The sequence below is a fragment of the Tachypleus tridentatus genome, chromosome 13, assembly GCF_004210375.1.
Source record: "Tachypleus tridentatus isolate NWPU-2018 chromosome 13, ASM421037v1, whole genome shotgun sequence".
NCBI lineage: Eukaryota > Metazoa > Arthropoda > Merostomata > Xiphosura > Limulidae > Tachypleus > Tachypleus tridentatus.
In genome coordinates, this window is record NC_134837.1 from 273,210,660 (window position 1) to 273,226,360 (window position 15,701).

At 30.8% G+C, this 15,701-nt stretch overlaps 1 protein-coding gene across 1 annotated transcript; it reads left to right on the forward strand.

The window, feature by feature from the left end:
- Positions 1-14,763: 14,763 nt before the first annotated feature.
- Positions 14,764-15,701, forward strand: LOC143236578 (uncharacterized). The gene is made up of 2 exons (XM_076474876.1): positions 14,764-14,893; positions 15,370-15,701. The coding sequence occupies exons 1-2, from the start codon at positions 14,815-14,817 to the stop codon at positions 15,699-15,701; spliced, it is 411 nt and encodes a 136-aa protein (XP_076330991.1). The 5' UTR covers positions 14,764-14,814.

The window sequence follows — 15,701 nt, forward strand, 5'->3', positions numbered from 1 at the left end:
TAAAACGAACCACAGCCACAGATAGGCTTGGGTAGTTTTGTGTGTCATCACTTGTAGTTGTATCCTTTAACTTAGTTCACCGTAGATGCAATAATAACATCAACTGTATTTGGTCCTCATGATTATATAGTTGCTGCTATGTCCAATCTTAACTGGAATACAGGCACAAAATACTATTGAAGAAGTACAGGCAAGTTTGGAAAGTAAGTATAATTGTTCTTATAGAAAATGATATGTATATAGTAAAAGATGCTTTTTTATATGGAATTAAAATTAACGACATTCTTATATTGTTACTTACACGGTAATTATACATCTCATATCATAAGGAATGAAACATGAACATCACAGCTATTCATATGATTTTAATGTGTCAAAATGAGATTGATTATTATTGTTTCTATGATATAACAATAACTTGAAATATAACTTGAAAGCAGCTATAAAGTCTACTGAATTCCACGGTATCTATAACAGTTGTTAGAGGATTCATTGTTTGAAGTCGTTAAACATGGTTTGTATACAGTCTTATCATATATATATTAAAGTGTTTTACCATAAAATCTATCAAGTTTCTTTTACTCTCTGCAGTTTAATGTTAACTCGTCTCAATATCTGAAGGTTAAAATTAATACAGCATAAACAACAAAGCTGTCAATTAAACAGTTATTGAATGAGAGTTGAAGGAGAAATAAAACTGAGATAAATGATAATAAAGAATAAATTGACATGACTAAGTCAAAACTTACCTAGTTTATTTTATGCGAAGTTTCGAGCATCCATCAGGGTGTTACAACGGCAATGGGCTAAGATATATCTATAGTTATAAGACAAAAACCAATGCTATTAGTGAAATTACATCACAATATGATAATGTTTACATGTTAGAGAAAGTGTTAGCAACAATCAAACCACAGGTTCTCCTTCTTCCAGTTATAGAGTCCTATCGTAACACGTTTTCAGGGAACATAGAGGCTTTGATATAAAATATGAACATTTCAAACTCTGAAACTAAGTGTACGATACATTATTTACATTTCACTACGCATTACAGACTTCAAAACACGAACCAGACTACTCTTTAACAACTCTCAAGTTGTTGAAACCGCATTTCTACAAACTTGTATTTTTTTTTTCCTGTTTCCACTCTGTATAGTTGTGGACAGAAACAACTTGTTACAATATACAAATGAATAAAAGATTTAAAGTATCCTGGGAAACGTATAAAACCTCAACGTGTAATTTATTTAATTCCTCTAAACATATGAAAGTTAAACACAAATAGATCATAAAAATATAACCATCAACTACACAACATTTCTTCTTCCTCCAGCTACAAGAGTCCTATCGCAACACGTTTGTTAGCGAGCAGTATCTCAATATGATAATTATAATTTTAATCACATTAATTTATTTACAAGTTTTCGTAATTCTTTTATAAATAAATTTTGTACTTTTACGTTTGTTTGTTATGTGTGAATTCAAAAACCTCGAGTATACACGTCTTATACATCATTATTATAGCTTAGCAGGAAGAAATGAATGGTTTTGATAATATTGATTAAGATTTAAAAAAAAAATATTCCTTTTAGTTCATAATTTAACAAACTGGACAAGAACGTACTTTTATATAAAATAAAGTGTACAACACGTTATTTACATATAGCTACATGTAAAAGACGTGAGAACATGAACTAGTCTTCTGTCTTCACTCTCTAGTTGTTCATAATGTTATTGATTTTTAGTCCGGTAACACTAGCATTATTTCAAAATTATGTCACTTATTGTTCCTGATTGTTTCTACTTTGTGTAGTTCTGAACTGTACTGAAACAACGTGTTACAATATAAAAACGGATGGACCTGTTTTATGACCTTGAAATTATATGTGTCACAAGTTTGCAACTTTTATGGAATGACACCGGCTACGCCTTCTGATGAAGAAACAGCGAAGTTCCTTATGGATTTGGCCAGCAGAACAATAACCGATGATAGTCCAGTGTGGCTTGGTCTGTCTCAAGAAGAGACAGTAAACAATTCAGCTTTTATTAATCTTTGGGGAACTTCTCAACCACAAACAGTAGAAAATGGTAAAGTAGCAATGAAAAGAAGTTCTAGTTTCAAGTGGAAATAACTGATTCACATATCTCAGGTTGGAGTCTCTGTGAAATTCTAAAGGTATGTTGAAGCACGTATCTTTGTATAATATAACGAGAAACGTATCATTGATGGAACCGTCTAGTTATAAATTAATTTAAATAATCTGGTTCTTTACATCATTAACATTTGTGTTATATTATAGTAATTTATGATTTCAGATCTCTACAGAAGATTAATATAATTTTCTGTTTAGATTGGTTAGTTATTTAGAAACTTAATATAGCTATTGTCGTGAGATTTCCTTGATATATTACAATGTTGGATTTACGTCAGTGAAATATAATACACCTCTGCGTCTAGAGCAACAAAACTTTATATTTATCCTTCTATTATAATTAATATTTATAATATAGTTATCAACTTGGTTGATTCTGTGACAATATCTATTGAACTCATTGTATGTTTGCACATCACAACAATAACAGTATTGTTGTCAAAGTTGACTTTATTGAAAACATCATTGATTGAACAATAAACAAATGTGTATTTTTTTACAGCCGATGTTTCCTACTGTGTTAGAGACACCTGTTATAATGTGTATCCAACAGCCTTAACGAATATCGAACTCTCAGCTCCGGTGACAATTCTCTACGTTTGTTGGTCCGTGATTATTTCAAATAACAACAAAATTTAATACATATTGTGTAAAATACTCTTTTTATCAAGGTATATTTGTGTAGTGACATTTAAATTGATTTATTCTAGAATATACATGTACCTTGGGCTAGCTTCTTTCTGTATGATTAAGACACTATATGGAGGTACCATGACATTTACTTCAGACTCATAATTTGATCAGCATATTCATTCAAGCATATCTCTTATGACATGCATTTGGTACAATGATATGAGAATTCTAAAGAATAATAAGTATTCTTACCTGACTCATTCAGTTGTCAGCAGGGATCAGTGAAACATTACCACAGTATTGAAGTTTACATTCAGTGGTGTGATGTAGAATGATTCCATAAATTGGAAAAGAATGACAAAATGTTCTCTTGTCCTAAGACTTTAATACAGTACTGTAGTATGATTTGTATCCTAAGAAAATTTGTTTCTGTTTCCTAAAATATTTCGCTGTGTTAAACAAGATAATTTAATTCGTAAAATAATATGACTTATCCTCCCTACTTCCTGTTAAGTAAACAAGGAAGGTCTTCTTAGATATAAGTCAGACTACTTTATATTATTCAACACAGAAATATAGTAAATATAGCGAGAGCCTCACCCAATCACATATCTACAATCCCTCTATGATACCCAATCACGTAGATACGATACTCTATCATACCCAATCACATAGCTACCTTGGACACAACAGAGTTTGATTCAATATTGTGGACAGAGTTAAAACAAAACAATGTGTAGACGACATCTAAAACATAATGTTGCGCCACAGAATACTTTGTATTCAACAGTTGTTCATAAAACAATTACATTACATTATGTAACGGGTTATCATTCTCGTTACTTTCTTGAGAACATTCTCAAGCGAAAACATGTGAAACCTCTTGAAGGGTTGCATCTGTTAACGATAAAGATGAACTGTTCGTGTTAATCTTTAAACAAACAGTAATTTCTATTTAAAGTTAACTTTACTTTAACAACGTTAAGCAGCCATGATATACAGTGAAATATCATGACAATGTGTTTGTTTGTTGCTAACTACAAAACCAAATATTAAAAGCTGACAAACATCATGCCGCCTGCAAAGAAGAATAATATAATTCAGTGGCATCTTTAAACCACGTCTTTCTTTTATAAAACTATACAATCGGCTGTCCGTGCTCTACTTACCACGGGTATCGATATCCGGTTTTTTAGTATTGTAAGTCGGCACACAACATATATCACTTAAACAAGGAGAACCACAGTGTTTTATTTAAAACAAAAATGACACATAGACGGAAAATAGATGCTGCTAATAGACAGAGAATTCGATATGAAAGGATACAAAGCTTCCAAAAATGTTAGAAACAAATTATAACTTTGAGTTGTACAGTGGGGTACATAATTTTTAAACTAGAACTACTCGTATCAAGGGTATTGATATAAAGTGTTGTTTTCTGAATAGTGTTTTACTTATATGTACCACCAATAATCTCTGTCTATGCCTTTTTCAATTAATCGTAAAACATATTGTAGTTCTCTCTGTTTTCTAGTTTATTTAAGTAATAAATATATGTATAATGTAGTTAGCATTATATCTATAATGTAATATTGAAACAATAGTGAAACAACAATAATATTTTATGTATTGTTACACGAACATTACAGTAGACTCGACAAATGAAGCATTACAATTACAAGCAATTTGCTGTATATAGAATCCCTGGATAAATTGTATTTATATGTGCAGTTTAAAGATCGTTTTTTCTAACTTTCTAATAAGTAATTAAATTATCTTATACTCAAAATACAAAATAAATTAATTTTTGAAGTAGTTTATATGTAAAGAAATACTATTCGCTTTATCAGAACAATTAATTGCGAATTACTCATTCCTCGTTATAAAATGTTTGTTGTAGTCGTTAATAATTTATGTTTTCACATATATTATCTACTAAAAGTTCCAAACGTTTATGACAATGGCTTTTAGATCGTTCAGAGCAAATAACTCGAGGAAACTTTCCCAAAAACATCAACAACCCTGCCCTCTAGAGGATTATATCACATGTACGGTTCACGTTGCTACTGCTTTGAGTAACAGAAACAAAAACGAAATTTTGATTGTAGGTTCAATAACAAGTTACAATTCATGCGACTTTTTATTTTTTTAGCAATATTTTATGAAGCTCTCATTTTTTTCTTTCTAAAACATAATTTCTAAGTTTAAAATAATAGTAGAAATATTCATTTATTGAATCTAAAGCCGTACATTAGAAAATACGTAATTTACAACGGTGTTCTAAAATGATTATGAAAACACGAAAAAGTTCCTCAAGAAAAGCATGAGTAGATAGATATTCGTAATAAATTAAAACACGATGTTAAAAGTATTTTTTTGAAATGCTTTTATTAAACATTAAAAGTTGACAAACAAACTCTTGTCTCCAAAGAGGAAGAGGCCCAGCATAGCTGGTTAAGGCACTCGACTCGTAATCTGAGGGTTGCGGGTTCAAAACCCTGTCATACCAAACGTGGTCGCCGTTTTAACCGTGGGGGGTTATAATGTGACGGTCAATACCACTATTCGTTGATAAAAGAGTAGCCCAAGAGCTTGCTAGCCGCCCCCAATTTAGCAGTGTAAGACAAGAGAGAAGGTAACTAACCATCACCACCCAATTTATAATATTTCATGGTTGGGATTGTGTTACATGTTAAGTTATCTAATTTCAATACGTAAACATATTACATTGATTAGGAAATACGATTGTTAAATTAGTAGACAATAAAACAGTTTCTAATACTTAAAAAAAATATATTTAATATTAACGAAATATTGTTTCAAGACCATTTGTTGTTAAGTAAACAGCCAAATAATAAACAATCTAACTGCTTATTGTTAACTATAAAACTTTGTTGTGTGACACATCAGATACAGAACTTATTAAAGTTCTATACATAACATGTTTAACGACTTAAAACAATAATTCCTTTTACAACTGTTATTGTGATTGTGATTGTTTTCTTATAGCAACGCCACATCGGGCTATCTGGTGAGCCCACCGAGGGAAATCGAAACCCTAATTTTAGCGTTCTAAATCCGTAGACATACCGCTGTACTAGCAAGGGGCAACAACTGTTATTCAGTGGACTTTATCAGCTGCTTTCAAGTTAAAGTGTTAAATCATAGAAACAATAATAATCAATATCATTTTGACACATTGAAATCATATGAATAGCAGTGATGTTCATGTTTCATTCCTTATTATATGAGATATATAATTTACTGTGTAAATAACAATATAAGAATGTCGTTCATTTTTAATCCATATAAAAAAGCATATTTTATTGTAAACATATCATTTCTCTATTAGAACAATTACACTTGCATCCAAAACGTTCCCTTACTTCTTCAATAGTATTCTGTGCCGGTATTGGAGCTGAGATTAAACATAGCAGCAACTATATAATTGTAAGCACCAGATACATTTGGAATTTATATACGTATTGGGAACAAAACTGAAATGACACAAATACAAATGACGACACATAAAAATACCCGAATATTTATTTTATTTATATAATAATTGTTCTAACACCAGTGATAAAGTAACTGAATACAGAGATAATCGGAATACGTGAGTAGTTTTAAATCGGAAGATTCTTATAACTGTTTCGTTTGTTTTTTTTTATTTCACGCAAAGCTTCACGAAGGCTATTTGCGCGAGCCTTCCCAAATTTAAAGAAGACAGCTAATCATCCCTATCCACCGCCAACTCTCAGAATACTCTTTTACTAACTAATATTGGAATTGAACGCATCATAAAAACACGTCTACGTCTAAAAGGTGAGCATGTTTGGTGCAACGTGGATTCAAACCAGCGTCATGTAGATTGCAGGTCGAGCTCGCTCTTAGAGCTAAGTAAGGTTTTCTTATTTTGCCTGAATTCAATTCACTAGAATAATAATAATAAATATTATACCTCACACTTTTTATTTCTCTTTAGTTTTAAATATTTCAGCAATATGACATTAGAAAGTTTTCCTATGATAACTGAAAATATTTAAACAATATGCTACAATATTGCTTTACTCTGCTAGTTCTAGATATTTCAATAATGCTTTCTCTAGAACTTGTAAATATTTTAACAATATGGCACTAGAATGTTTTCCTCTGGAAACTGGAAATATTTTAACAATATGCTACAATATTGCTTTACTCTGCTAGTTCTAAATATTGCAGAAATGTTTTATCTTATACTTTTAAATATTTTAACAATATGTCTCTACGTTGTTTTTCTTTAGTAGTTCTAGAAACCATAATAAACACAATTTTGAACAAAATGTTTCATATTTTGTAATAAATCAGATATTTGTTATTCAAATAGATTACAAATACAGTTATTGCTGTCAAACTGAGAAACGCATGTTATATTAAACATCCACATATGTAGTGTGTTTTATGAGACAAGTTATGTGTACATCTTGGACCATTTATTAGATTGGCGAACAAATTTATATATACACCTGTAGAAAGATGTCTACATTTAACCTTTCACCTATCACAACAAAACATATACATATATAATGACAAAATATAACATCACCTTATTATAAATAGCATTTATAAACCTATAACAGTTCATATTAGATATTCTGTACTTGGCTAGATATCCTCGTATTCTAATGACCTCCACAATTCGACGTAATATGCTGTTAATAAGATTATTGATGTAATCTACTGTTATTTTACCTCAACTTGCCAATACAAGACGCAGAAACCCAGCTACAGCAGCTGGTTTAATGTCGTGGTAAACAGTTGTTCTGTTTAGTTCTGCTAAAACTAAACTTCTATACTTGTTATGTATACAAGTTCTGTACATAACATGTTTAACGACTTAAAACAATAATTCCTATAACAACTGTTATTGTGATTGTGATTGTTTTCTTATAGCAACGCCATCAGGCTATCTGGTGAGCCCACCGAGGGAAATCGAAACCCTAATTTTAGCGTTCTAAAATCCGTAGACATACTGCTGTACTAGCAAGGGGCAACAACTGTTATTCAGTGGACTTTATCAGCTGCTTTCAAGTTAAAAGTGTTAAATCATAGAAACAATAATAATCAGTATCATTTTGACACATTGAAATCATATGAATAGCAGTGATGTTCATGTTTCATTCCTTATTATATGAGATATATAATTTTTGTGTAAATAACAATATAAAAATGTCGTTCATTTTTAATCCATATAAAAAAGCATGTTTTATTGTATACATATCATTTCTCTATTAGAACTTCTCATTTGCTAAGTAACGAGAAGAACTGACGTTCTTAGGAGAATGTTAACATTAAACAAATATTACCAGTCGTGTGTTTAATAATATGATTTACTAACGCTGGTGTTTATTGCAAGGAAGTAATGCAAATTATAACCTGATATATATGTATATTATACTAGTTTTAAGGACAACTGTTTTTCATAAAATATTACTTTACTTACAGTCACATCATTGTATCGTGGTTGTTTGTTGAAGTCCAAAGCTAAACAATGTTTTATGTAAACTCTGTCCACGATGTGGAATCAAATTTTGGAGTTTAGTATTGCAAGTCCATAAACTGCGGATCATATTGACTATCATAGCTTTGTGATTGGGTATCGTAGAGAATCTCAGCCACGTGGTTGAGTGCTCTAAAAGATCTAAGCTACACGATTGAGTGAAATATCATATTTTATAAGCACTCTCACTTCTCTTATTAAGATCTTTTATTTGTAATGATATTAAATAAAAAAACAAATAAGTCAACTTATGATTTTTATCTAGAACTTTAAATATCGCATGCTTCACTCGTTTTTATTCAAGTTTTGATTTGTTGTCCTTATTAATCATCCAGTGTGCTCGATTAATTTAAATATTCTGTAATGGTAGCATTTTGATGGTATTTGCTGTGTTGTATAACATGATACAATATGATTTTTATTCTAAGAGTGGTAGCCCCTCATACTTCATATACTTCACCTGTGTTATATAAGATAACGTCATTTCTTATCCTAAAAAACTTGTCAGTCATACATCCTCTGTGTCATAAAAATTCAGGATTCACGTAGTCGTCTGTTGACTAGATTTTCGCATACTAGGAGAAAACATGAGACTAAACAGGACGCCAGAAAATGTGGAAACTAGTTTCTTTGATATCAGACATAAGACATATACTTTGTACATTTATTTTAATACACACTCTTGTTTCAATATAGTTTTATTATTTGCCTGTGATATATATCATTGGCTGTGTATTGCGCAAGTCACATCTGTAGAACATTCTTGAGTGAGCATCAACATTGTTAAAACTTCCAGAAATTCGCGTCATTCGAATAAAGTGGATAGCCGAGAGACAGAGAAAATTGTGGTTAACGCCTATTAATTGGGAAACTACAGAATTTGACAAGAAACGTTTACGGATTTTAAACATTACAAACCGTTTCACTTCAATGAATTAACTCAGGAGGTTAGTATTTATACAAAGACATTAAATATTGTCGCCGGTAAAAACTTACGGGTACTTCAAGATTAGCCAGCCGTCAAAATACGTGCACAGATGTATCAACAAACAATTAATTTGTTGTCCCTGAACTTCGATAGAAGATTTGGTTCCAGATCAGATATAAGACTCGGTATTGTTTGTATGTTTGTAAAACTCTTGTGTATAAACCATCATTTGTAATAACTATTGCTAATTATCGTTATTATGAATCGTATTGTTTTAATTTTTATATTAAAATTTATTGTGCTAAAAATTGTGTGTATCAATCTTCTTGGCAAATATTATAAATTATATTATAAATATTATACATTTATTTAACTTCTAAATTCAACTTTACAGTTATATGAAATTGTACGACGAATACAATAAATTGGAGAGTTATCTGAAATAAATTATTGTACGTAACACAGACTTCTGACAGCTTCTTTACTATGGTTTTCGCTAACATTAAACATCATTCTTTTATTATAAAAAATAATTTAAGGTGTTATGTGTTTTATTATAAAACATTTCTGCTAAAGTTCTCTTTTCTCTCTATATTTATCTGTACGATATGTGTACGCTGCATCTCTTTTATCTCTATATTTATCTGTACGATATTTGTACGCTGCCTCTCCTTTAACGACAAACGTATTTCATCTGGAAAACCATATTCGGATAAGCTCCAGCTCTCAACAACTGTGAAACGTATCTAGTTGACACTTGTAATATTTGAACTACATAATTATATAGATGCTGTACAGAGTAAAGAATTATGCACCTGGCCAAAACTATATATAGGAATAAACAAATATGAGAGGAACTGAAACTTTATTACCTAACATTTTAAGCCCTGCATTTTTTATGTCTCTTAAATATTCTAAACATTCAACGTTTTATCAAAAATAAATAGTAGAATACTGTCACTACACTTTGATGGTTTATTTACGACACACATACTCGTGAAATTTGATTTATAAGTTATTTAAACATGGTGGACAAAATTTTTGCCAGACATTAAAAAAAAAAGTTGAACCATTCGTCATGGACTATTGTCATCAGTTGATAAACAAAGAAAATATATAAAATTCAGCACATTGTAAGTTTTCAATAAGAAAACTCTAAGTAAATATAATAATTCTCTACTTCTTTCTAGTATATTATCATTGACAGCTGGTGATTTATGTTATTTTTCGAGTATATTATCATTGTTAGCTGGTGATTTATGTTATTTTTTTTCTCTCTCGTGAATGACATATTTCCGTATGGTAACCTATATTCCCACACTACATACATGGGAAGATTTTACCATGCGTAACATTATACCATTCTTTATGTTTTGTATATCAAAAATACTCTCGTGTTCTCGATTATTAGCGTTTAACATGTAAATCAGAAGAACTGGTCTCATTGATGCACGTGTGTTTGAAGTATGATCTAAGTATTAACATACATATTTGTAATATCAGAATTTTCTAGTTATTCAAGCTATCACCAACATCACCAGCCGTTAACGTTGTAGTGGTAATAATTGTTATAATGCACTCACTGTTTTCACAAATTCAAATATAGTAGACATACACGAGACAATCCTGTTATATTTATGTAGATACCATAATACGAAGAAGACAACAGTTATTTTTGAGCTCCAAGTTAATTAGTTGAACAATGTGAACATGATTCAACAATACTTGTTCAACTGCCCATATTAAGTAATTATACTTTTCTTGTTGTGTGAGTTAGTTGCATATTTAACAGAATTAAATTGGTTTAACCCTTTCGTTCAGCACTAAGTATCAGAATCCTTAATATTTTATTACCTCATTGATAGAATATAATACTAGTATTATATTTATAGTTATTTCTACCGGCAAAGACCTCGCTATGCAATTGGAATACCAAACATGGATGTGGGATGGGCTAAGAGGGAACAGATGACGATATTATAGGTGTGACATTACTCATTTTCATTTAACATATTATTTTGTTATAATACGTTGGCAGACAAAGGTTTATATCTTTGACTGTCAACTTATTATTGTATTACCTTATTGTACTTCCTTACAGAAGATGATTTTGTTCAGAATTACAGAGTTCCATCCTTTTGACGGGTGAAATTAAAACTAGATTTTCAACAAAGAATAGGAAATAGTGCATCTGTTTGTCTTCAGAAGAAAAAAATAAAGAACAATAAAAATACATGAAGGTAAAAAAAGAAAGCAGACATGCTCAAAATCACATATGGCATTAGATTGAAGTTCTAATTCTTTTGTCTTTTTTTCTTATGTCATCTGGTATCACTTTGTCAATGTGCAATGAAGAGATGGCTGAGAGGTGGAAACAAACAATTAGAGAGTCAGCTTTACATATCAAACAACATAAGAATAGAACAATAGCAAACTGGAATCGGAAGCGACGTTATTCTGTATTATATAACAAGGTGAAGTATACAATTAGGTGGAAGCAAGTTTTCATATCATAACAAACGACCTTATCTTACATAACACAAGCGAAATATGAAAAGTATTCTTAATATCATACCATATTGTTTTATATAACAAGTTGGTCAAGCATATGATTTAGAGGGACAAGCAGACAAACAAAAGGAACCTATGAAATTAACGCCTTCCTCGTTAAACGCCAGCCACTTAATACAGAATCATCTTCAGCATGGTATTTAGCACAATGAATGATAATATCTGTTTAAATTTGACATTATCTAACAAAGTCAGTTATTCATGTTATTTAATAAACGAGCACTACTTTCCTAAAACAATTTATCAAAGAATAACAATGAAGTTCCTGACCAACATTCTGGAATGGCTGAACACCACTGAAATATGTTCCAACTTTTATCTAAGGGTTTAAATTAGATGTTCATGTTTGATTACTGAGTTATCTTTAAAAAATGACACTATTTCATGGTTTGAATATCTACAGTAAATGTGATTATCTTCTGCGCCACCAACTTACGCATGTTTTGATACATCCCACTATAGTTTTTTCAACCAATAAAAAAATATTACGAAAGCTGGTTTAGGAGAGAGTTGATTTTACAGACTAGACCACGCCCTCATACAGCTGTTCCTAATAAGTGTGACTCCTCCACAGAAATGTATCGGTGTATCAACAGCTAAATAAACCCGTGAGTTCAGTGGGTTACCATTATATAAAGAGCTGACTGAAACTGTAGTACAATACTGGACCTCAGATGAAGATGGGACAGAAGATGCGTCAAGTTATAGCTTTATGTGTAAGTATACTACTGAGAGTTTCTGTGTTTATAAAATATTGTACCGAGTGTTCAAAACTACCAGGGAAAACACATCATAGTGTCTTATTGTTAAGATATGTATTAGTATAATAAGATAAATAATAATAGATAGAATAAGAAATATGTACTAAGTTTTATTTTAAAACAATGATAAAACGAACCACAGCCACAGATAGGCTTGGGTAGTTTTGTGTGTCATCACTTGTAGTTGTATCCTTTTAACTTAGTTCACCGTAGATGCAATAATAACATCAACTGTATTTGGTCCTCATGATTATATAGTTGCTGCTATGTCCAATCTTAACTGGAATACAGGCACAAAATACTATTGAAGAAGTACAGGCAAGTTTGGAAAGTAAGTATAATTGTTCTTATAGAGAAATGATATGTATATAGTAAAAGATGCTTTTTTATATGGAATTAAAATTAACGACATTCTTATATTGTTACTTACACGGTAATTATACATCTCATATCATAAGGAATGAAACATGAACATCACAGCTATTCATATGATTTTAATGTGTCAAAATGAGATTGATTATTATTGTTTCTATGATATAACAATAACTTGAAATATAACTTGAAAGCAGCTATAAAGTCTACTGAATTCCACGGTATCTATAACAGTTGTTAGAGGATTCATTGTTTGAAGTCGTTAAACATGGTTTGTATACAGTCTTATCATATATATATTAAAGTGTTTTACCATAAAATCTATCAAGTTTCTTTTACTCTCTGCAGTTTAATGTTAACTCGTCTCAATATCTGAAGGTTAAAAATTAATACAGCATAAACAACAAAGCTGTCAATTAAACAGTTATTGATTGAGAGTTGAAGGAGAAATAAAACTTAGATAAATGATAATAAAGAATAATTGACATGACTAAGTCAAAACTTACCTAGTTTATTTTTTATGAAGTTTCGAGCATCCATCAGGTGTTACAATGGCATTGGCTAAGATATATCTATAGTTATAAGAAAAAAACCAATGCTATTAGTGAAATTACATCACAATATGATAATGTTTACATGTTAGAAAGTGTTAGCAACAATCAAACCACAGGTTCTCCTTCTTCCAGTTATAGAGTCCTATCGTAACACGTTTTTCAGGGAACATAGAGGCTTTGATATAAAAATATGAACATTTCAAACTCTGAAATTAAGTGTACGATACACTATTTACGTATATCTACGCATTACAGACTTGAAAACACGAACCAGTCTACTCTTTAAGAACTCTCAAGTTGTTGAAACTGCATTTCTACAAACTTGTATTTTCCTTTTTCCTGTTTCCACTCTGTATAGTTGTGGACAGTAACAACTTGTTACAATATACAAATGAATAAAAGATTTAAAGTATCCTGGGAAACGTATAAAACCTCAACGTGTAATTTATTTAATTCCTCTAAACATATGAAAGTTAAACACAAATATATCATAAAAATGTAACCATCAACTACACAACATTTCTTCTTCCTCCACTTACAAGAGTCCTATCGCAACACGTTTGTTAGCGAGCAGTATCTCAATATGATAATTATAATTTAATCACATTAATTTATTTACAAGTTTTCGTAATTCTTTTATAAATAAATTTTGTACTTTTACGTTTGTTTGTTATGTGTGATATCAAAAACCTCAAGTATACACGTGTTATACATCATTATTATAGCTTAGCAGGAAGAAATGAATGGTTTTGATAATATTGATTAAGATTTAAAAAATAAAAAATATTCGTTTTTAGTTCATAAGTTAACAAACTGGACAAAAACGTACTTTTATATAAAATCATGTGTACAACACGTTATTTACATATAGCTACATGTAAAAGACGTGAGAACATGAACTAGTCTTCTGTCTTCACTCTCTAGTTGTTCATAATGTTATTGATTTTAGTCCGGTAACACTAGCATTATTTCAAAATTATGTCACTTATTGTTCCTGATTGTTTCTACTTTGTGTAGTTCTGGACTGGACTGAAACAACGTATTACAATATAAAAACGGATGGACCTTTTTTATCATCTTGGAAATTATATGTGTCACAAGTTTGCAACTTTTATGGAATGACACCGGCTACGCCTTCTGATGAAGAAACAGCGAAGTTCCTTATGGATTTGGCCAGCAGAACAATAACCGATGGTAGTCCAGTGTGGTTTGGTCTGTCTCAAGAAGAGACAGTAAACAATTCAGCTTTATTAATCTTTGGGGAACTTCTCAACCACAAACAGTAGAAAATGGTAAAGTAGCAATGAAAAGAAGTTCTAGTTTCAAGTGGGAAATAACTGATTCACATATCTCAGGTTGGAGTCTCTGTGAAATTCCTAAAGGTATGTTGAAGCATCGTATCTTTGTATAATATAACGAGAAACGTATCATTGATGGAACCGTCTAGTTATAAATTAATTTAAATAATCTGGTTCTTTACATCATTAACATTTGTGTTATATTATAGTAATTTATGATTTCAGATCTCTACAGAAGATTGATATAATTTTCTGTTTAGATTGGTTAGTTACTTAGAAGTTTAATATAGCTATTGTCGTGAATTTTGATATATTACAATGTTGGATTTACGTCAGTGAAACATAATACACCTCTGCGTCTAGAGCAACAAAACTTTATATTTTTCCTTCTATTATAATTAATATTTATAATATAGTTATCATATTGGTTGATTCTGTGACAATATCTATTGAACTCATTGTATGTTTGCACATCACAACAATAACAGTATTGTTGTCAAAGTTGACTTTATTGAAAACATCATTGTTTGAACAATAATCAAATGTGTATTTTTTTACAGCCGATGTTTCCTACTGTGTTAAAGACACCTGTTATAATGTGTATCCAACAGCCTTAACGAATATCGAAGCTGTTTACATGTTCTGTGAACTTATAGGGGGAAGAGCTGCTATCCCCCAAACTACTGAACTGGCTAAACAGGTGGCTACGTATTTGGAAAAGATGTATTTAATTGCTGCCACTGGAGTTTTTTTGAATGGCACTCTTCTGACGGACGAAAACCAAAACGTAATCGGTAATAGTGACGACTGGCCTTTCATAACACCACCGCTAAACAAGGACTTGAAGTGTGTTTTGCTCCTGAGGGATATATTTTTTTCAAAGTACTTGTGA